The sequence below is a fragment of the Barbus barbus genome (assembly GCF_936440315.1).
Source record: "Barbus barbus genome assembly, chromosome: 11".
NCBI classification, from domain to species: Eukaryota; Metazoa; Chordata; class Actinopteri; order Cypriniformes; family Cyprinidae; genus Barbus; species Barbus barbus.
The window spans coordinates 20,628,524-20,652,748 of NC_136739.1; the positions used below are offsets into that span (position 1 = coordinate 20,628,524).

At 36.4% G+C, this 24,225-nt stretch overlaps 1 protein-coding gene and 1 pseudogene across 3 annotated transcripts in view; one reads left to right on the forward strand and one right to left on the reverse strand.

Annotated features, from left to right (window-relative positions):
- The window catches only part of LOC306876984 (sodium leak channel NALCN-like), a gene marked incomplete at its 5' end in the record, with an annotated part of 117,945 nt that extends 105,961 nt beyond the window's left edge, over positions 1-11,984 (reverse strand). Inside the window, 7 exons of one of the 2 annotated variants that reach the window (XM_079428483.1) lie at positions 3,341-3,492; positions 7,411-7,539; positions 7,621-7,760; positions 7,876-7,959; positions 9,808-9,990; positions 10,965-11,105; positions 11,958-11,984. In XM_079428483.1, coding sequence (XP_079284609.1) covers positions 3,341-3,492; positions 7,411-7,539; positions 7,621-7,760; positions 7,876-7,959; positions 9,808-9,990; positions 10,965-11,105; positions 11,958-11,984 — 856 coding nt within the window. Of the gene's footprint in view, positions 1-3,340; positions 3,493-7,410; positions 7,540-7,620; positions 7,761-7,875; positions 7,960-9,807; positions 9,991-10,964; positions 11,106-11,737; positions 11,780-11,957 lie in introns of those variants that run through there. The other variant, XM_079428482.1, reaches the window with a different exon arrangement.
- Positions 11,985-16,935: 4,951 nt separating this feature from the next.
- The window catches only part of LOC306877370 (integrin beta-like protein 1), a 43,748-nt pseudogene continuing 36,458 nt past the window's right edge, over positions 16,936-24,225 (forward strand). Inside the window, exons 1-2 of the transcript in view lie at positions 16,936-17,150; positions 18,433-18,635. The product of the transcript in view is annotated as an integrin beta-like protein 1 (transcript). The remainder of the gene's footprint in view (positions 17,151-18,432; positions 18,636-24,225) is intronic.

Consider the following 24,225-nt stretch of genomic DNA (forward strand, 5'->3'; position numbering starts at 1 on the left):
CCATGTCTGAGATGTTCTTGTGCCCCCAGAGTGGTCTGACTGGACACTGAGACACAAAAATTCAGACATAAACACAGTCTTGGCATTAGTGGTCCTTGTCAGGTGCTTCCTATTACCCAGCTATGTGGTTCTCTTCCCAAACAGCTGAATGAGATGGTTATCCTCACTTCTGAAGTACTCTTTGATTCCATGTTGTGCTGGAGTGTAAAAGTATCTGTGTATCAAAGGAACTAGGCTAAATGAAGAACTACGCAATCAAGGACAGATTACTTTCATGGCTATGTTGTAATATGTCTTTTTAATCATGCAAGTGTGATTTCTTCATAAAAGATGAGAGGAACGAGGACAAATGCTCAAGGAACTTAAATGAATAGTCTGTTGTTATTTACAGTATTAATTCTGTTATTTAGCCATCCTCACACTGTTCCAAATCCTGTGTCATACAAAAGAGATGTTTAGCTGAGTATTTCATTATCTTTTCCATTCATTAAAAAATGAATAGGGATGACCATCATTATGGTTACTATCACATAATAAAACCAAAATTTATATACACATTATATAAATATACTGCACAACTAAAATTTTATTCAAAATATTAATAGATACTAGTATATAACACTATTTCTTACACAACATTTACACCATAAACAAATGACTTATTTAATACACACAGTGTTTGAGATGCTCTCTAGTTCCAAGCCCTCAATGATGTTATCTCTGCACTCACGGTGACCCATGATGTCGTGCTGCGATATGGCTGCCAAAGGCCAGCAGGAAGCATGCCACTCAGTTCTGCTTCCTGCCATTTCCCACCAGGGGCCGGATTCACGAAAATCTTCTTAAGAACTAAGTTAAGAAATTTCTTAAGATAAATTATACGAAGTTCGTAAGAATGGTCTTAAGTGCAATTCTTGAAAAATTCTTAATAAGTTCTCAAATATATTCTTAAGAACATCTTAATTTTTTTCTTAAGAAGAAAATGACAGTCTAAACTCTTTATTGTCTTTTTGCGCTTCCTGCAGATTACCCTAATAATCATAGTAAGCATGCACACTCTTTTTGTCGCGATTTTGACTGGCGCTCAGCTTTACATTTTTAATGCGGCATGTTTTTGAACAGCCTGTCTCAAGCCGCAGCGATCTGTTTGATTCAGTTTTGTAGTGCTGTGTTTGCTCTCATCCGAGTGAACGCTTCCGGTATGTGTGTCCACGCTGCATACTGCCAAAGATTATGTCGTATTTATAAGCTAAAATAATAGCGTCCAGTTAAAGTTACCTATCTTACTCGTTTTTGTAGATTTACTACTGAGTTTTGAAGTTAGCAAAAAGTAGTGTCACACACAGGCTAATCATGACCGATCATTGTTTACATTATCAGTCATCGCTGTGCTTCAGAAAACTTGCGCACATCGCTATTAATAGTCATACTATGTATTAGGCTATATGTAGCTAACGTTGTTGTAATGCTTAAATATAACAATTAATTTGAAATAACCCAATAAATTCATTAAATAATTCTTACTGTTTTGGATTTAAGACAAGTCTGGGGGTGTCCTAAATTTAAGAAGTTATTTACGATGATTTTTAAGAAGATTATTTTCAAGAATTTTAATTCTTCTTCATTTTTGTCTTAAGAACAATCTTAAGAAAAAAAGATAAGAATATTCTTAAGAAGAATGTTTGGGAATACAAAATATTCTTAACTTTTTTCTTAAGTTAAAAAATAAGAAGAAAATGTCAGTTAAGAAGAAATTTCTTCTTAAGAATGTTTCGTGAATCCGGCCCCAGGTCCAGGGGCAGAATCAGCCAAGGACACTGGCAGAGCCCTGTAAAGGTTAGCTTCACCAACCATACAACATATCCTTAACAGGGACCTATATTAATGAAGTACTGTAAACTATTCACTAGGCTTTGTCTCAAAACTGTGTTCAATCGATATGCAATTCACATTAGATAAAGCACATACTTCAGTATAAACAGTAACAGAGTCTTTCCCTGGATGAATTAGAGGGAAATGCACTTGGCAAACTAAGGACTCCCATTAAAAATCACTTAGGGATAAATCACTGTGTCCAGAGATGCCTAGCAAAAGGGAAAAAGAAACTCTATTCCCATTTCACCCTGAATGGCCTAAGAGAGAATACTAAGACATATATTTTTGTAAAAAAAAGAAAAAAAGACAATAGCTCAGTAATCCTTGAGCTTTGATGTTCCAAAAGATTTGACTATATTTCTACAACTCAGTTAATACAGTTTTAAAATCTAATAAAAGCAACACAAATGTGAGATTTAATGTAGCTGCAGTTGAATAATTAACATAAAAATAAAAAAAATAAAAAAACATGGGACTTAATTTTGTGGTGGGGTTAGTGAAAATGGTGGCAGTCCAACTGGATCAGCAGAAAAAGAAAATATATTAACCCTGACATTGCACTTTTTCCCAATCATACTTTATGTTTCTGCATCCATGAATCTTGGAAGCCCAAAAAAGGCATTGTTGAGGCTGCAAACCGCAATGTGAACACGGATGAATTGACGACAGATCACTGATGCAGGAGCGGCTCTGGTTGACTTACACATGACTTATCTGTGTACTGAACTCTATAAAGAGAATGAAGAAGGACCCTTTCGCAGATCTCTATGTTCTGTAAGTCAACGTTTCAAAGCCACAACTGTTTTTTTAAGGAAAATCCTCCCTTCATGGCTATTTAAAGATTAGTAGCACTGCTCTGTGTACCTTTCTAGTGGATTTATCAGCAATAGAAAATGTGGCATGCTGCTTCGTACAGATCAAGGTGCTTAAATAAACTGGTCTATTTGTGAAGCTGCCTTCACAATGCTTTGAAATATAAGCTTTGCTGAAATTATTACATTTCTTAAATGCAGCAACAGAGGGCATTTATCTGTTTATGTATGCTTGCACGCTATGCATAGATCAACTGAGAATGCTTCAGCCAACAATGCTACAATTAATCACACTTAGTCAAAAAAGGACATAATTGCTCTTAATCACTGTAAATAATTACAAAGGGCAGAGAAGGTATAATTTTCCACAGACAACTAAAACTTGTTCAAATTTCCTAATAGGCCTGGGAAATTGCTTTTAGTGTATGGCAGAGGTGTCCAATCTGGCTTTAAAGGAAAACATTCAATGATATCCATAATTCATATTTATATTCACAATATTAGATTTTTTGCAACAGCAGAAGACATTTCCAGGTGCAAACTAGAGAGAGATAAAGAAAAACTAATAATAAAAATTCACAGAAAATAAACAAAATTACAAACATCATTTTATCAATGCAGATGGACAAATTTGAAGCATCACAATGACTCACCAAGCTCATTGAAGCCACTGTATCCGAGTTCCTGCCTGCTGAGTCCCAAGTCTTCCAGATCCACACACTTAAACCCCGTCGGACACTGATAACCCTCCCCGTTCGGAGAGCAGTGTGTATCAGGGATCGCCAGGCTGTTCCATGTCACATTACTGGAAAAAAAAAAACAGAGTGTATTTTCAAAGAATCATCATCAAATGTAAAATCTGATCAAATTAACCATTATATTGTAACAGGCCATCTGGTGTTTTCTCACAGTCTAGCAGTGTTATCCTGCTCCTCTCTGGCAACATTTACACAGTCAGCATTTGGGACTGGCAACCATATGTACTAACAGGTGTGATTCTAATTGCCCTGTACAGGACACAGGAGTTTATATAAATAAATTAATAAATACATATTTAAAAAGTATTACATATAATACTATATATTATATATAACATCAATTACTTGAATAAATACTTTTCAATACACCCAGAACATTAAATAATATCAAGTCAATATAAATTTTCTCGTCTTGCTCTAAAACGGTGTTCAAAAGTGGGTCGCGGAGTGTACGGCCAAGGAAACGACATAAACAACAAAAAATGTAATTCTAAATGTTTTTCTGATGCGAGACTTTAATTTTAAAAGACGTGCATGAAAGCTGTTGACAATTCTGCTGTAGGGGCTGGCGCTCTCCCTGGCAGTGGCAGGTCGCAGCAGTAGCAGCGCCACTTCCTGCCACGGACGACAGCTGCCAAAAGTCGGATGCAGTTTAAGTAAAGAGTGCCTGAGAAAAACGTCTCGATTCAGTATCTGCGGTCAGATGAGATGTTCACAGGTTCAATGTCAGCGTCATTATTCTATCGTTATTTTCGTAAGTCGTTATGAAATAAAAAGTCTTTCACTTCAGAAAAGCGAACTATCCTGTCCTGCTAGACGTTATACCGTGTTCGTCGCGCGCACTCTTCAATAGCACGCGCGAACGCGGCGCCGCGCTGTATATCACTTCAAAGCGCAGAATACGAGCATGCAACGCGTGAAATAAAAGTACAGTACCGATAAATCTCATACTGGTACTGCGCGTGTTAGCTGGGAAGGATTTGCATGATGATAGTCATTTTATTCAGGAGCAGTTTCCACGCTTCATTAACAGTTCCTGTTATATATTCACCATGGTAACTATTGTTTCCATAACCCAACAATACCATGTTATTGTCACTTTGTGTTATTTTGCATATGTTTAAATGACTGTGGTGGCCCATACCAACTTAAACATAAAATAATGACATTTTTACTCTTTACATTAAGTCCCATGCAAAATGCAAAGCATGCTGGGAGTCCAGTTTGTCAACAGCTAAAAGTATTTTTGAGTTCACATTTGCCCTACATAATTTAATGCAGTAGATTGCACATTTTAGACAATTAAAAGAAATCAAGTTCAGAACAGAAACACAATTTTGTTCAAATCTGTTTTCTGTTCTTGTTTACACACACACACTATATTTGTGTCCTGATTTTAATAAAACAAGATTTTGTTAAAACACTTGAGAAGACTTTTATTCAGAGAGTATCTATTAAATTAAATCATCTTTATTGGTACTTTTTTTTTCTTGTTTTAAACATAAAACGTATTAAATACTATTTGCCAAAGGGTACAAAAATAAACTTTAATATATATTGTCTGAAAACAAGTCTTGGTGTCTTATGCAATTTAAACTCTATCTTTAATAAATGTTCATGGTTTAAGGGTGTTCATTTTACTGGAAAACGAGAAAAAATTTTTTTTTTTTTTTTTTTTACTAAAGTCAATCCTGTTCTTGAGAGTAATGTTTGTTATCATAGTGACAGATAACATTTGTATTGAAGCTACAAGGGATTGAATTCTATTCCTTCCTGCTACTTTCATGCTCTCAAGTTATATCTGCTCTATTTGGTTACTGAACAGTATATAAACAGAACAGTATTTAGCATTCTAAATAGAAATGACAACTACATTTTTCTGATGACATTAATAGAACCTTACATGGTATTTCTGGTAAGATGGTAACAATATACCTATTCTAACACAACACAGACGGCTTTAGTTTGGCCACAGGTGTTACTTCAGGAGGCACTTGATGTCTCTAATGAAAATTAATGCTTTCAAATTGGCTCGCCAGACACACTTTCAAATTGTTTATTAAGGACTCTGAAATGAATGGGGATCATTGATTGCGGTATCACAAAGGCCAATCAGAGACACAACGGCGAATCAAAATAGCTCTGATTATATAGTGATAAATAATCTGCCAAAGAGATCATCCCTGTGAAGAAACTGATAACAAACATGACTCATAAGATATTAATAACACCATAAATTATTCATTTTATTTGAAAATGGACATGCTTTTTGATTAATATTTCTTTTATGACTTAAAAAGGTGTTATTAGTAAATATTGTACACTTAAATGGCATAGAGACAGAAAAAGAAATTGTATCATATTGATCACCCGTCATAACATGCTGTAGCCTATGTCTGTAATTGAGAGACCTGTGTGGGACATTTTCTGAACAAGGTGACAGTTTATGATTGGCAAGGTCATGAGTCCTGTTCTCATCCATATTTAAGCACCTGAAAAATAAAATGTCATGACATCAAATCTAAAAATGTATCCCCAACAGACGCAAGTCTGGTAAACTCCCTTGCACATGTTTTCCACTGAATCCCTGTTTGATTCAACTCCCTGCTACTCTGGACAACACTATAGTTCTGCAAGATAATCAACAATGAGTATTTCTGAAACACACTTCCACTTGTGTGATGCATGAAAATCCTGCCCATGCACATATATTTTTAACCTGTGTCTAACCTGTTTTGAATGATAATATGTTGAATGCCAGTGCAGGGTCAGGGTGAGATATCTTGCAATATAGGAGCTCTTTTCTCTCATGCACATAAACGGATTGAGGCCAGGCTGCTGAAAAGAGGCGAGCATGTGCTCGACGCCCAGGCAACACAGGAAACGTTAATTATTGTGATTAGTGCTCAGCACACTCCTCTGTTGCTGATGGTTTAGGCTCTTTGTTTTAGAGACGGCTTTGACATGCCACTCATTTGTAAGGGAATATTAAATTGGCCTGGGTTTTAAAAGAGAACCACCTCCACAGCTCCATACACACACTGCATTGAGACTGTGCTCAACCCTGCTTTCATCACGCCCTTAAGTTGGGATGCGTGCGAGTGTTCCACCAAGATTTACTGTTCATTTTTAGACATGAATTTCTGTTGGCTTATCAAGCACCTCCATGTGAATTGAGAAATTCAGACAAACGTATCATATAATGTGGCTGTTCTTACTGTTTAGTGTTTATGAGGCCGTGACATCACAAGATGAAAATGATGATCTGTTATTAATACCGTTTACAGCTGCTGATGGGATTTATATTCCAAAGAACAGATGTGTGTGGGAGGTGTACAGCAACAGATGCATACTTCTTATCTCGTGCTGATGCCAGGAAAAACTGCAGCATAATTTTAAATCCCCTGATTCATCCCAGGGATAATAAACCAAAAGGAGTGTGATAAAACTCCCCACACAAAGAGCAGTTCTTGACTTCTTGGGCTATTAAGTTAAATCTAAGACAGCTGATTTCATAGGATTTAATATGGAAGCTTGTTTCTGCCATGGGATAAAAAATAGCAAAAATTAATTATAAAATTACTTTTTATCTCACAATTTCGACATTTGTTTTTCTCTCAATTCTCAGAATTGCGAGATATAAATGCAGCAAAAAGTCAAAATTCTTAGATAAAAAAAGTTGTAAATATCTTCTTTTTTTTGTGGTGGAATCAAAAAACAGAACTCTGAGATGTAGAATTGTGAGATATAAATGCGCAATCTCAAGGAATTTCCATCCTACAATTCTGAGAGAAAAATTCTGAATTATGAGATATCAAGTCTCAATTACCTTTTTCATTTGTAATTTTTTTCTTTTTTTTAGAGTTTTGTTAAATGACCTTTTTAATTATTAAATATAATTTTAATGTTCTGTTGTAAAAACAGGCTCTATAGTTTAATGAAAACAGTGATGAAACTTTGCTTACCCTTTCTGCGTTTCATTGGTGACGCAGTGATGATTGAAGGTTCCAAACATCTGAACCCCCAGGATTCCATACAGGAGCAGGAAGAAGAGCAAAAATATGGACACACTCCAAATCTGCTCCCCCGACCGCCTGAGAGGATGTGAATTTTAAGTGGCTGATATGGAAACAAGCTGACATTTCTCACATTCTTTGGGCTCATGGGGCTCTTACTTGAGAATGTTGGTTATGCGGGTACGCGGCAGTTCAAATCGGAAGTAGATTCGGAAGGCTCGGATCATAATGAGGGCCCTCGGTATGCGTAACATTCCCCAGGGTGACATTTGGTCCACAATCTCTGCTATTTCAAACACCTTGAGACCATTCAGAGGAACAAGTGGATGAGTGAAGTTCCCTGTGGAACTCTGTTCTTTTTAATTTGAAAGAAACTATTTACTTGGGAAATAACACTGAAGATAATTTTCTTACCTGAAGCACAAGAGAAACCCAGAGGAAGACCACCATAAAGCCATCAAACATGCACCAGCGGTCTTTAACATAGGAGTTCTCTCCCTGGAAACAGAGGCAGGTGATAAGACACAGGCAGTAAATGAAAGTCCACAGGTGAGTGGCAGCTGGTCCGCCAGTTTAATGAAAGATTGTGGCAGCTGTTAACAACAGAGCCAGCAAAATTCAGCAAACGGAAGTGTGAGCACTTCAGAGTATTTATCCTGCCAGACATTGACTAACAAGTGTGCTCTAGAAGACCTATACTTGGTACAAAAAATATATATGTAACGAGGACTATCAAATTATGTCTCTAATGGTAAAGCACACAAATAATACGGTAAATAAAAATGACAAACAAAATACAGGAGCTAGGAGTCCTTTATATTCAGGTAGTGGATGCATATCATGCCCATATATTGCCCATGTTACAGGTCTTTTGTAAGCATTTCTTTTAAGCTTTCACAAATTAATTTTACATAGTCCTGCTTTAATTTAAAATTTCTGGTTAAAGAAATAAAATCAGTAAAGGCATTTATAATATGACTAATTAAATTCAAATTTATAATGTAACTAATAACTATTTTGAATAAATGTTCTTTTGAATGTTCTTCTTTTGAACAATCTTTTTATCAAAGAATCTGGGAAAAAATGTATCACGGTTTCCACAAAAAATATTAAGCTGCAGAACTGTTTTCAATCAGCATATTAGATTGATTTCTGAAGTATTTCTGATCAAATAAAGGCAGCCTTGGGTGAGCATAAAAAAGCTTAAAACATTAAAATATCTTACCGACCCCAAACCATTGAATGGTAGTACATATATTTATACTTTTTTAAGTAAAAATATTCCATATATCCTCTAAATACATAAAAAGGTAATTAAAGATTTGTTTTATATGAATTGCTGCATGTCACACCACAGGGTTTATCATGTCAACTATTCACACACACAGCTGGTGCACAGGAAATTACATCAGAAGTGTGACATGCTCAGGTTTGTTTGCTTGAGTGCAGATTGCCTTCATGCACCGGTGACTTTTCATAGATAGAGAGACAGATACTTCAGTGGTTGAAGCACTTGTTCTCCCAAGACATCCCCTAGGATTTCAGAGCCTCTGATCAGCTATGGTGCTCAGATCTCACACTGATTAGTAGGCCAAAAACCATGATTTATTAAATGGATAGCTTAAAAACTATAAGTGAAGATCTGACTGACTTTATTAACAGCAACTGGCAGAGATTGAATTTGGAATATTGTTTATGCTGATGAATGCATAATTTAAGATTAAAATAGATGGTCGCAACAGATAATAAATTATTTACATTAATTCAATGCTTAGACTACTGCATTACCAACCAATCATGTCTCCGAGTCCAGAATATACCTAATGGCAAAAAAATACCTGCTAACAGTGATAAAGAAAACAACATGTCACTGAATTTCACAGATCATATCATGCACTCAAAAGATGGAAATACAGAACAAAGATACTGGCCTAATTAACTGAGTTGAGGTCACAAGTATTATAATGCTGCGAGCTACTCTCCTTCAATAAAATTTAAATTCATGTGTTAACTTCGCATATAATTGCTGCAAGTTTAATCACCCTGTCCTCACATGATCACAAGTCTAAAGGAACAAATTAATTACTCTATCTTCTACATAAACCTTACTGCTTTCCATGCTAGAAGAAATATAAAGAAATTTCCATGCATCTCTTTGCAGGTTCAGGAAGCAAATCATTCACTAATTAAATGTCTCTCTGTGCAGTTGTTATCCTTGATTCACCAATTAAACTGTCCATACGCTATTTAGCCACCTGCACACTTTATTCACTTTCAAAGGACACAGTCTTTTTTTGTCTTCCTTTTTCTGTTGTAAATTGTGAGAATGCTGATTGAGTGGGTTACCTTGATGATGCCCCTGATATGCATTTTGGCAATCATCTCAGCAGTGTAGAGGAACATCAGCAGAGTATCCAGGGCGAAGGTGACATACTGCAGGGGCGGGTAGTGCTCAAAGGTCATAGGTGTATTCATACACACCGAAATGACACTGATTATGGCACAGGCCCGGAGGAGAGAATGAACCCACTGAGGACAAAGACCACAATCTGCTTTAGAGTGTCGAACATCCTCATGGTTTTAGTTTTGCACCTTTTCCTAACTGAGTGTGAATATTTGTACCATAAAGTTACATATTAGCACATTTTGAAAGGGCACTGCCCCTTCATACCTTTTTTTGTGAGAGGGTAGTGTCTGTTGTGATTTGTGTGCTTTACATAAGTTTTCTTATGCCAAACAATTATTCAGTGAAATTTTGGTCTCTGCTGCACAGTAAAGGATTTTCAATGAATAAGTGATTTTCAGTAAATAAATATCAATCTGTTCGTCGCAAAACAGCTATTGTATGGTTTCAGAAAACTTGGAATATACCGCACAAAATGGGCCAGAGAAAACATCATTCAGTTTAAATAAAATAAAAAATACAGGTTTGGAATGACAACATTGCAAGTTAAATAATTTAACTGAATTACTCATGTAATATAGAGTTACGTAGAATAGAGATTAATAGAGTTATGTAGAATAGAGACCAATGAGATTTTAATGTAGGTGGGGCTAAACCAAGCTGCTGTGAAAATGTCTTGAATGCTGACTGCACCCATTTTTTACTTGCTTTTGGTGTCAGCTGCTTTCAGTTATTTTAGCTGTGCAAAAACAGCCAGTTATGCTGGTTGATACTGCAAATTGTTCTTTGTTATCATATTATTTTCATGTGATAGTGTAATCATGAACACACTGGTTTGTAGCGCAAATATTTTTACAGTTTATTGCACTTTCTAATTATTCTAGTTATTTACCTACAGCAAATAATGAACCAGAAGTCTCTCACATACACAGAAATAGCTTACTACTCCACTGAAAATAAGGTGGATATATGGTCTTGACTGCACCTGGTTAGGAAAAGGTTTTAGCTTGTTAATTATGTCTTTTTGGGAGTATGTGTGGGTCACAAATTATTGTGAAGAAGAGCCACATGGTAAGGTTTCAGAGATCTGTTCACATACTGGTTTGTTGATCCAAAGTATGTCTGCACTGTCTGTCAGTGTTTCATCTGGCCCAAAGTCGGTCATAGGCTGGGCCTCGACCCGCGAACTCTGCTTCCTCTTCAGCATGCTTGGGCTCGCTGTGCTATAGAGAGAGTGGATCTGGAAGACAAAAGCACATCGACCACAAATGCTAACTTAAACCACACATCAGCCAAAGCTCAAAATCCGTTTGTAGCCATTGGATTTATTTTTTATAAGGTGCTAACTCTATATGTGTTCTAAGCACACACGTACATTACAAAATAAAATATTAGAAAATAAAGAGATTTAGTTTGGGGGAAAAAAAGCAAAATAGCTTAAAACAGGCTAAAAGCTAATTACTATAATTATGTGGCATAAAAAACACCTCAGAGGAAGTGTCAAATCAAAAGTCCTAAGCACAGAAACATCTAGTAACTACAGCATGCAAACAGATTTGAGCTATGTGTTCATTGTGGCTGTACAGTACAACATGAGGACAAAGCTCTGTATGGTACCAGACAGTATGTATTGTAGAGTTGCACAGCCACCATTAAACACAATCAAGCATATGATGTACATAAAACACAGACTGTCGACTTGACATAGAAATACCGACTTACCATCTGCAAAGATCACACTGGATCTTCAGCGCAACACAAACGACAGGCGACCGATAATGAGACTGCATAATATTGGCTCTAGAGCCATTCTTACCGAGGACAATAACAAAACATGGATATCACACACTCACTGAAACAAAGCGCACATACCAACGGGAAAAGTAAAGCTGAAATTGTTCCAGCACTGCACATAACATGCGATCAGGCATACCCTGTAAATAACACACAACAGTTAGTCAACATGGCATATGGTGTACCAAACGGGTACAATTATATCGACAAATAATGTCCACCACATCAGACAAGGCATATATGCAACACTGAGTGGCGGAGTCATGGACGGATGGGATTGTGGGACCAGATTACTCACGGTCAGGCTCCTCATTGGTGCATTCATCCCCGGCATAGAGAGGAACAGAATTCAACACGAAAGACGGCTGATCGGTGCAGTCGAGGTCTATCCTGCAAGAACATCATTAGCCTTTTATTCTTATTTATAAAGTCCCGTCAATGAATGCTGCATCACACTACAGCTGAAAGCTTGACCTTTACATGTGATATCAACACAAAAGGAAAAAATCCACTCCAGAGAACTGTCATGTTCAGTAAGGTCAGGTGGGCCTTCGTGTGTCAAATATTGTATAACACGAAGAAGAGCTTTTCCAGAGTTGGTAAACATTTCAAAGGCAGATGTAAGAGGAATTACACTACATCAAGGTCATTTGAAGGGCAGTTCAGATCATTGGCAATATTCACATTTAAAGTGTGTGCTGTCTGCCAGTAAAAAAACATTTGATACAATTTGAAGTCTACAATGGAAAGTTGAATCTTAAAAGTTTTTACATTTATGTCAAGAACATAGTGGTCTCCTCAGAACAGCTTCTATGTAGTCACAGACAATTGTAAAGTAATTGCTACAGTTAGCATATGTTGATAGATGGAGGTTTGAAGACGACTGAAAACAAAATTACAGGGTGTAAGTGCAGTAATGTAGGAGTAAGTTGCAGAAGACTACAATTAGTTTCACTTTTACAGAAAGGACTATTTGCCTAAAGGCAGGATGCAATCACTAAACACTTTAATGGTGGCTGGTGTCGTGAGTTTTTAGGCTCGCTTGTTACATAAGCAGCTTGTGTTTTAGATTAGATTGTGTAGGCTATGAGCAGGATAATTATTGCCTCCAAAGGCTTTTTTGTTTCTAAAATTTGCTACAGAATATAAATCATTATACAGTATAGCACAACTGATTAGATTGGATATCCAATCACAACTTCATATTTTCATTTGATCCAAGAACAGCAGAAAATAGACATATAGAATGAATAATATATACACATTCTCTGTGTAGCCTATGCGTAAATTCTTACTAATAAAGTAATGCCAAACACAAAAATGCATAAAATGTATATCCATTTTATTAATGTGTCCATCAATAATAACCAAAACAATATTACTTTTCATTCATGATGGATTTTGAACAAAAGGCTAGGCTATAAAACCCATTACCAGGGCCAGCAATTAACCAGAGCTGAGGGCATAAATAATTAAAATATTATAAATAAATGTATTGGAAATTTGTGCTGTAGTGAATTTATCTGTTGTTTGTAACATTTTATATACTTTTCATATTACTTTTTTTAGACCTACTCACACCATCCATCCATCCAGAGAGTTTCTCTTTTCATGGAGAAAAAGAAATGTCCTAAAATAAGTGTGTAATTATGAAATGAAACATTCCAAACAACTCTAAAAACCTGCAACAGTTATTTTATTTATAACTGTTTTTTATTTAAAAAATGTTGTGACAGTTCAGGGTATAATCAAAAACAGAGACTGTAAAATTTTAATATATTATTTTAGCAAAGCATGTGTTCCGTTAAGATATGTTATTGTTTACAGCTACTTTTGTATTAAATTTTTTTTTTTTTAAATCAGTCTCAGTGGGCAAATATTGTTTATGACACTGGTTGCAACTTAATTCCTGGTGGGGACTCCTTCAAATTAAATCAATAAAGTATTTCTCTTTCTCTATCTGTCTCTTCGTGTTCAGCTTCTCAGTTCTGTTTTAACCAACGACCACTTAGACATTTTCAGATCCACAAAAATCAGTATCATTTATCTTAGGTTGATCCAAATAACACGGTACGATTATGCCATTAAACACCCTGCTTCTGTTTGACACACACAGCTATTCAACACAAGACCTCCATTTTTAAAGACCACTGCCAAAAGCCACCTGTCTTCAAAAATATATCACATGTAAAAGCAAAACAAACTGACTCGAAATCATGTCAGCATACTTGAGGCTACGTGGCACACCGGAACACAGTGACATCAGCCATGATCCATGAGCATCATGCAGGGAGATTCCTCCTGCTGCTGCACGGTTACCATGGCAACAGATGAGAGCAGAGCTGCTGCGGCTATAGCTCTTAGCTATAGCGCTATAGCTCTAAATAACCTCTTACGAGAAAACACACGAATTACATAAAACATAAAGGCATGTCGATTATGACATTGTGTGCATTACTGTCTAAATTTGTCACAAGCGTATCCGAAAAGGTTTTCAATCAATTACAGCGCTGTATTTTTGAACAAAGGCCTTTTGACTGCGCAGTCGGTTGCATACACTTCCTGGTAGACGTGCAAACAAGCCGAATAAAACAAAATACATCTCTTATCGGACACTAATCGAACTCACGTGTCGAAATGACAGGAAAAACGCTCTGTGACTTACCGGTTGTTGAAGTATCGCCGTTAATGCGGTGTATAGTCCATGACTCGTTGTACTGAGCTCCAGCTTCAGGTACAGCAGCCGCGCGACAGATGCGCACCGGACGCGCGTGACCCGCTACAACACAGCGCGCAGGATGAGATCCCGCAGGCTTCGACATGTTTAATATATCAGTAGCCTACTGAGAGAAACAAGTTTCTTATTATTTTAATGAATGTTAAATGTTGATAAAATGTCATTGAAATGAAAAACTTTGAAATCTGAAATTGAATTTTAAGTCACTATTTTTCAATAAACATCAGCTTTGAACACAAAAATACCAGGAACAACTATTGATTATAATTTAACATATCAACATATCCGTAAATTATCACCGGAAATAATAAATAATAGGTATTAATTATATAGATACAGACTGTGATAGTTGTCACAAGAGCTATATTAGACTATAGAAACTATAGAATGTGTTTGATTGGAAGAAAAAAGATACCCAAATGCTTTTTTGCAATTAAAATAACAAGCAAATGCAATAATGATATAACAGCAAAACAACAATTAATATTACAAATAATATTAATTCTCATTCCTCATAATCTGAAATAACAGCGTCAAGTTGAACTCCTACTATTTATTTTTCATAAAAGTCAGAGGCAGGTCGTGACATTTTCATTTCGGGCAGGTTGTCACATGTTTTAAATGTTAGAATTCTATCATTAATTTTAATTGATTTTAAATAAATTAATAACTCTTTTATTTGGCCAAAACAAGTTTGATATTATTATTTCATGAATACTCGCAAATATTGCTTAAATGTTATTGAAAAGCTAATTTGATCCGCATTCGAAGGCTTTACTAATACTGAAATTGCGGCTGAATACACAGCATTTTGCAACGTCATTTAAATGTGGAGTTAATGAATCCATTAAATTATGTCATTGAGTTTGTGTACAGAATACATAAATCAGTCCTGAAATGGCGATGATTGACTGATAACCGCAGCGATTTGACCGCCACAGCTGTAAACATGTATTGCAACTATTTAACCAGTTTCCCCCCTAATTAACCATAAAACCACTGTAAAAAATCCAACTTTCAAAAAGCTCTAAAAACCATAGTAAACAAGTAGCCTGAACAACAAATTTTTAGTACCAAAAACACTCTAAACATGTCGCTAGCAAAAGTTGTTTTGTTTACCTTACTTAGATACTCAAGTATTTGTTCACAACATATCCAAATGTTCTCAAATTGAGTCATCTGAACAAACAATTTTACTTTAAACAACATTGCACAAATTCCCAGCATGCATTGCAGCTTGAAAACATTTTTATTAAAATAACAAAATGTATTGCAACTAATGCATTTGTCTATTAACATAAATGTTTGCCTTTAGTTTTAAGAAGCAAATACTATCCATATTATGTAGAAGGCTTTGAAAATAACATAAATCGAAAAGAAAGAAGATTGTTAAAAAAGATTAGCATTGCTAAATGCTAAAACATCTTTGGTTGCTCTAACAGATCTTTTAACACTTATTCATTAGATGAACTAAAAGTTGTCGGTTCCTAGTTGATTGTGGTTGCCTTATTTTTTTTGTTAAGTGAACTTTTTTTTTAAGTGAACCATTTAAAGTTGTTTTAAACCAAAATAACATTGAATAAAAGTATCGCCTGAACCATATAGGGGCGGTGTGTTAAATGCTCACTAAGCTGTTGCTTTTAATGTTCCCTCTTGAGTGTACCTATGGATTTTCCAAAGATCACCGAGCTGAGTCAACATGGAGACACACGCACCTCTTTGTAGGATTCTGTTTTATTCTATTAAATTTGTTTGTAAAATATGGATCTTTCCTTAAATTGTCGAAGTGTGTGTGTATATATCGAGCTCTTAGTAGAGGCGTGATAAACGTATTTGGCTACAGCGTAGGCTATAAGCTTACAAACTAGACGCACAAGACTGCAAACAGAAAGTGTCCATGTGTCTTTAGAGTCTTTTTGTGAATTGAAACGAATGGGTTATCTTTGCTCCTTGTTAAATTTATATTTTTTTAAAATGATAAATAATTTTGCCTAATCAAAGGGTCCATCATAACATGCTTTTATTTGATTCTTCAGATTGTGCTTAAAACAATACTGTATGTTCATTTTTCAGGATGGACATAGGCTATTGCTTGGTAGGTGCCTGCTACTTTTTTTTTTTTCTTTCAGATTTCGTTTTTATTCAAAGTAATTATTAATGGAAAATGGATTGCAGCTATAGAAGAAGATGGATCACATAAATCTGGGAATATAGCTTGATATTAATATTCCTCCAAAATCTTCATTTAAAGTTAAAACAGATCATTTAAATCATAATGAAAGCTCATTAAAACAGTCTTGAAAGTGATTCTTTGTTTCGTTGTCTCCTTTTTAGGCTATATTTTATGTTTTGTTTTTATCATGATTGTATTAGCAAATCTCCTTTTAAAAGGACAGCACTGCAGAGATATGGAAAGTAAAATCCTCAATTATCTTTATGAACAACTGTTTTGATTACGGTTATAAAGTTTTCTTTTTTGGCACTTTATGTCTTACTTCTGCCTTTGCACCGAGAGTAACAACTAATCAAAGGCATTCATATGGAGAGCGCTGTTGGCCTCTGAAGTGTTCGAGCTGGATTTGGCCAGCCCGTTCTCCCTCTGTTTTGGAAAGTGGAAATTCCTGAAGGCACTTCACTTCAGGTTTCTGGTGGGGATCTAAACATGCATGCAGAGACTTTGGTGAACTCCGTCTTAATTTCTTTGCTTCTAATTTTGCTCTCTGCCATTCAAGGAAGTTTACATCAGTCGCTAAGGTGAGTTTAGATGTCTTGTTTTTCAATCAGTTTGACTTTTCCACTGCGCAGCCACGTTTTGCTGACAGACTGGATTTTTACAGACGGGAAAGTTTTTGTTGTGTAGTCTCAGCTACAGAACTAGTCCAAGGTTTGTAGATTTCTATCTTAAGCTTTTTACTATTCTTTCTTTTTCCATTCTTCACAGGAATGGGAAGGTGCCAGCAATGTTTTATTTGTTTTACTTGGTGCCCCTTTAACAGTTTTTGCCTCACAGAACATACAGTATTTCCTTAAAATCAGAAACATATACACCTTTTTGATCTCTTCCTATGGTTTTGGCTAAGATCTACAGTTGCATGACGGTAATTTTGACAAATAACTTAAGTGGTTTATACATAGCAGGTGCACATTCACCCTAATGTGTACCACAATGCATGTTTATGTATGCTCTCGCTGCATTGCGCATAATCAGAGACAGACTGAATCAGAGTGAATATGCTGTTGTGGCTGACAGACTTGTTCCATGTAAGTGCAACCATACCAAGCCCCTGAACAGTGTTTGCTTTACAAAAAAAAGTGTATTTTTATTACCCTGTAATGTGAGAAAGGCCACAGAGACGAGAAGCAGGAGTGGTATGTAAGAACGCTACCAAATGAAACATTTTTCACAGGGGTGGGAAAATAATAAACAGTGGAATACAGTCCACTGTTTGTTTTCAGTGAAATTCTTGTTCTTGAGTTTGACAGCATTTTCTCTTTAGACCCTTTACCAGCATGCACTGCAATATACTTTTTGATTATATTATATTATTGTTCTCAATGTACAGAAACTTAAGATTATTTTTATTGCTTCCAGATTCAGATCTTTTCTGTAGCAGATGCATTTGTACAGTGTCTCTAGACATGAGTTTGCTGTTCTCTATGGGACTGAGTACTAGCAGATTCATACCTTGTGAGTCATGACTCCATTTGCACCGAAGTACTGATTTCCACATGACCTGCATTATAGTGTTATTTTTCTACCAGGTCTTTTTGTTATCTTTAAATATTAGCTCAAAAGCATACAAGGAGATACGTACAGGAAATCTGATCCATTGCATGACCCATCCTCAGAAACCAAACTACATTGTTCCTCCAGAAAGCAAGAGGGAGTCTGGTTGTCATTACTGGTGAAAGGGAGGATTGCAAACCACCATCCACCCATCCACCATCTGGCATATGTTCACCTACAGAGGAAGAACAGAGGTTTGATGTGGAAGGCAAAGGTCACGGGGTGAATGAACACTCTTGTGTCTTGCAGGCAGGTGGGTGGAGAGTGTAAGCTCTCCTCTGAATCATCACTGAGGCGCTGTCGGACCCCCGACGGTTTGATCTGTAGTGGGAGAGGTGAGTGTGAGTGCGGGAGTTGCATATGCCAGGTCACGGAACCCGGAACGTTCTATGGACCACGTTGTGATTGCCATGACTGGATCTGTCCGACATATGATGGGAAGACCTGTGGGGGTAAGAGCTGTCCTACACTCTCCCAACACAGCATTCCCACTTAGTCCTTCACTTACTTGTGAATGTCATGTTTCCAATCAGGTGTCTTCTGGAATAAAAAAGGCTTTGTAGACGTGTGCAAGACACACATGCAGCTTCAGTACAGGCCTTTGATGTTCCATCCAATATTTTGTCATTAGCTACAAGGTCTCATTTGAATTTCACAGTGCCTCTATTCAGCCAAACATAGGCAGTTTCAAAGGAGCTTGTTTGGGTGCCATGTTGTTCTGTAGCAACCCTCTTTTTTTTAAGATTTTGCAGACACTGCTTCAAAGGATTAATTTCACCCATACTTCCTTTACTGTGTTGAATGTCATTTCAGTAGTTTCCACTGGATGGTGAGTGTGTGCAAAATTTGTTGTGAGTCCACAGAAATCCATTAGCAGAGACTCCTGAATAACCTGACATCCAAACCCTGGTAGTGCTAGATGTAAGACATTTACACTCCATAGAGAACAACTGTGACGGTATATGTTTTTATAAGTTCTTCAATAAAGAATTCAAAGCCATGAACCGAATCAACTATATATAGTGCTGTCAAACGATTAATCACATCCAAATTAAAGTTTTTCTTTACATAATATATGTGCATACTGTGTATATTTATTATGTATTTATAAAAACATACGCATACAAACACATGCATGTATATATTTAAGAAAAATATGCTATGTTTATATATTTATATATAATATAAAATATAATAATATAAATATATAAATGTATATACATGTAAATATTTCAAGATATATACTGTATCTGTGTGTATTTATATATAGAGTACATTATATATTATATATACATAACTCTAAGGACCTGAAGTGGGACATTCACACTGACTCTATTGTGAAAATGGCCCAGCAGAGGTTGTACTTCCTTCGCCAGCTGAGGAAGTTCAACCTGCCACAGGAGCTGCTGAAACAATTCTACTCTGCCATCATTGAATCCGTTCTCTACACTTCAATAACTGTCTGGTTCAGCTCAGCTACCAAATCTGACCTCAGATGACTACAGAGGGTAGTCCGGACTCCTGAGCGAATCATTGGTACAACCCTCCCCACTCTCCAAGAACTGCACTTATCCAGAGTGAGCAAAAGGGCTGGTAAAATCACTCTGGACCCCTCACATCCAGCACACTCCCTCTTTGAACTGTTACCGTCTGGTCGACGCTACAGAGCTCTGAGCACCAGAACGACCAGACACAGGAACAGTTTCTTCCCTCCATCTCATGAACATTTGAACTCTTAACAATAAACATGAAACACTATCATACTTTTTATTTAAATTTTTTATTTAACACACATACTTATTACATTTCAAATTTTCAATTAACATCCCTGTACATACTGAATTGTCTATTTTGCATATTGTGCTTGTGCTATTTTGCATATTGTCCATTTTGTATATTTGTACATTATTATTATTATTATTATTTATTTTTTTTAATTATTATTATGATCTGTGTCCTATTCTGTCGCACTGTGGAGCTACTGTCACTAAACAAACTGGCAATAAAGCTAATTCTGATTCTGATTCTTATATGTAAGCAAAAACGTTTATTTTGGATGCGATTAATTGCAATTAATCATTCGACAGCTCTAGTATATACAGGTGTGTGTGTATATACTGTATTTATATATATATATATATATATATATATATATATATATATATTATTATTTTTTTTTTTAAGGAAGTTAACCTCAGACTGAACTTCTGCAGATATTATCAATTAATAACCTAATAACCTCAGAGTTATTATCATAACCTCATAACCTCTTGAAAATAGAAATCCACCTGACAGACTTTGAACAAAAACACCCATCTATTTCCGTACCACCTCCAGTTCTGATTTGCAGACATGAGATGTTAAGGACCACTAATGGAGCTATGTGAAGCTGGAAAGAAAGATTTATTTTTTTGGAGGCATGTTGCGAACAAGTGAAGAGCTCATTAGCTTTGGAGCATAGCTGATAATAGGGTTTCTCTCATGGTTATGTATTCTGAAAATTAAGGCCACATATGGACCAACATTTTTTCTTGCCTAACATCAAGGCTATTTACCGTGCATCTCTGTCAAAATACTCAACATCTCATCTTTTAACTAGAAAGCTGGTTTTCTGAGCTGGTTCATAACAGTTTGGGATCTAGACCTGTAAAAGGAATTTGATGTTGTGCTATTGTGCACATCCCTTCACTTCACTGTAATGGAAGTTTTAAAACAGCTTCAGGTGGAATTTATACCAGAAATACAGTGAGAAAGGCTGTGCTTTGTGTTTGTCTTCTGTTCAATCTTTTTTGACCATTACGCAAAAATGGCAGGATGTGCAAGCTGAGCAGGATGTTTTGTATATTGCTTTGAAACACAGTCTTGTCGTTTCAATCAGCATATAGGGCATATAAGGTCTTGTTTACGTGCTACAGTTTCATAACCGCAACCTGCTTTTTTGAAAAACACATAGTATTACATAGTTGTTGTTGTTTTTTTGGCCTTCCTTTTTTCCTTTTTTAATTATTTCCTTTCTCATTACAAGATGTGCATGATAAGTGGAGCATTTAATGAGAAATTTATTTTCTGACTTAAGAAGAAAAACCTGTCTTGGTCTCCGGAGACTTGCATTTGTTCAGCAAGACTCCATAAATAATTTTGCTTTGAAACACCCGTTTTTGTTCACTGACAAACAGATAGACATGACAGCACATCTTGACCCAGCGATAAGACTGTGAACTAGCACTTTAGAGTGCACATAACGACAAAATGTTTTTACCTGACAGCTGGTCACCAGCTGTGAGTGATTTATTTTAATTTGCTCGCATCTCCAGTGTTTCAATAGGCAACATTTGATTAACATATGTGAATATTTCCTTTGCATTTATTGTCACCGAATAGTACAAAAATTCAAATGTACAAGCATTTCCATGGGATTTGAATAGTTTGTACAGACTGAGAAAAATGGAGCACAATTTCATGGTTTTCTTCCCTTTTTATGTGACCCGGTTTTGCTTTTTTTCTTCTACTTTATGGGGACAGAGCTCAACAGTGGCAGTTCCTTTCCACTTTTCTCACTCATTTTTCCTCTCCCAAAACAAGTTAATTGGGGTTTCAAGGAGCTACGTGAAAGATTTTGCACAGCGCTGACTTAACGTTTTCCTCTCTAGCTCTTTTCTATCTGTAGAAATTTTCTCAGCGACTTGGTGCGACCTTCATTTTTGCTCCTGTGGTGTGATGCATTGTCCTTTTTTATCAAGCAAGTGTTGTCATCTAGAGACCTCTTCTCTCCAGTTTGAAACAAACTAAAATGAGGTATATGTGAAGAACAGATTTATGATCATTTATGTCCACAGAAAGTTGTTTTATAAACATCAGTAAGGATGGCTTTGATTTATGATACTCTTGAGATCCTTTGCTTTTTTTGATGTGCTTGAGTGAGCGTGTCAGAAGAGTGATATTCCATGTTTCCAGGTTCCAGTGGAACACTGTCAAGGGCTTTTTCCTAAGTCTTTTTGTTGTTGGACTTCTGTTATTTTCCAAAACATTCTGATAGGGAAATGACTTCTAGGAATATCATATGACCTTTCTTTTAACCTGAGTGCCATGAGATGCAAAGGTGTCCATCTAGCGCTTGTTTAGATAGAAAAACATTGGAAAAGTAGTGCAGTGAATTGAAAAAAGCATTCACTGTGTGAACAGCCCCTAAATCCATAGAAGAACTGAGGCAACTTCTCCAAGATGCTTAGAATAATCTGTCTCAGTGTCTGTCCCAGACTGTCTCAATCTGGACAGCTTGTTCATGCACAAATATCACTTGATTATTACAATATATTTGCCAAAGGAATGTCTGGAAATCTAAAACTGATACTGGCACACTAAAGCAAAAGATACAAATGACATTCTTAACCTTCATTTAATGTGCTAAAGACGTTTTCACAGCATGGTACACAAATAGCACTTTGTAAAGGGGTCATATGATGCTATTTTAAAGATATTTATTTTGTATATTTGGTGTAACAGAATATGTTGACATGCTTTAATGTTCAAAAAACACATTATTTTTCAAATACTGTACATTATTGTAGTTCCTCTATGCCCTGCCTCTCTCAAACGTGTCGTTTTCTACAAAGCCCCTCCTTCCAACAAGCACAGTCTGCTCTGATTGAACAGCTGACCCAGTGCATTGTGATTGGCCGAACACCACAAACACGCGTCGGAAAAGTAACGCCCCTTACCATAATTACAAGCTTCAGCTTTCAAGTTAGTTTTATCAGTTCAAGCCCGAGAGGGGAACAGAGTCGCGTGACAGACACAGTGATGATGACATGGCTGCATCAACACTACTGCGGTTACTGATACTTTCTTTGCATGAACATTTAGGGGGCATTTACCAAATATTTCCACATCGTGACATAGACATGTGGAGGCGTGTTTGAATGAGCCGTTTTAGAGGGGCGTGGACGAGTCTTAACTTTTATAAAGAATATCTCTTTGGGTTTGAGATTGTAGTCTTTGCAACTTCAGGGATCTTATCTATGCACTAAAAGCTTGTAACACTCCAAAGAGAAAGAAAAAATCGCATCATATGACCCCTTTAAAATGCTTTAGTGAAGTGTGATGATAGTTTTCTACACAATGGGCACAATGGAGTTTATGGTTCAGGTGAAACAACATACGCATTCTAGCAAGTAACCATATAGTGTGGGTACTAGCTCAGGCAGCAGGTCTGAACCATACTTCAAATTACATGAAAAGGTCACATGCCTTCCAGGTCAATATGTGCTTGGGGATACAGTGGAAGAGGAAATTGTGTCTGAACAGGGGACAACACTGTGCCATTTCACTGCCAAAATGATTTTTGATGATACCAAAATGACACTTTAATTTCCTCTATGGGGTTTCATCCAATTAGTAACACGCTTTCAAATGTCAGGTGAGAGGAAATAGGGAAAAGATGAACATGACATGGGCCGGACATGAACGCACATCTCCCATATGTGTGCTACAGCTCAAAATGCTGGGACCACAGATCTGACAAGTATCATAAATCATAGATTGTCTATAAACTTATTGCACACAGTGACCCTCATTCTTTACATGATTTGGCCTGTCTTCATCGCTGCAGGTCTGCTGTAGGTATGCAGCATTATTAGCCAGGACAGATGTCTCCCTCACACCCAGCCCAGCCTAGCACACATAATCATTTCACGCTCTACAACGCAAAGCAGGAGAACAACAAGGGGAAATAATTACTTGTCTTGTTTTATACAAAGCCGCTGTTTAACAGGCTAAGAGGGAAGAAAATGTCTTCAAGATCAAGCTAGCACATAAAGACCATGGTTCACTAAAGGTTTGTGTGTATAAAAACGTGCAAACTTCATAGAAAGCTGATTAGCAAAGAGTCTGCTGTGGATTCATCGCTTTTGTAATGCATAAAAAATCTTGTCAGTTTCTGTGGTTGTTCCTTAATGAATTTTCTTGTGGCATTTCTCTTTCATTGCACTGTTTGTCCCAATCCAGTGTAAAACTTGTTAGATTAATTTTAACGGTGCAGCCCTG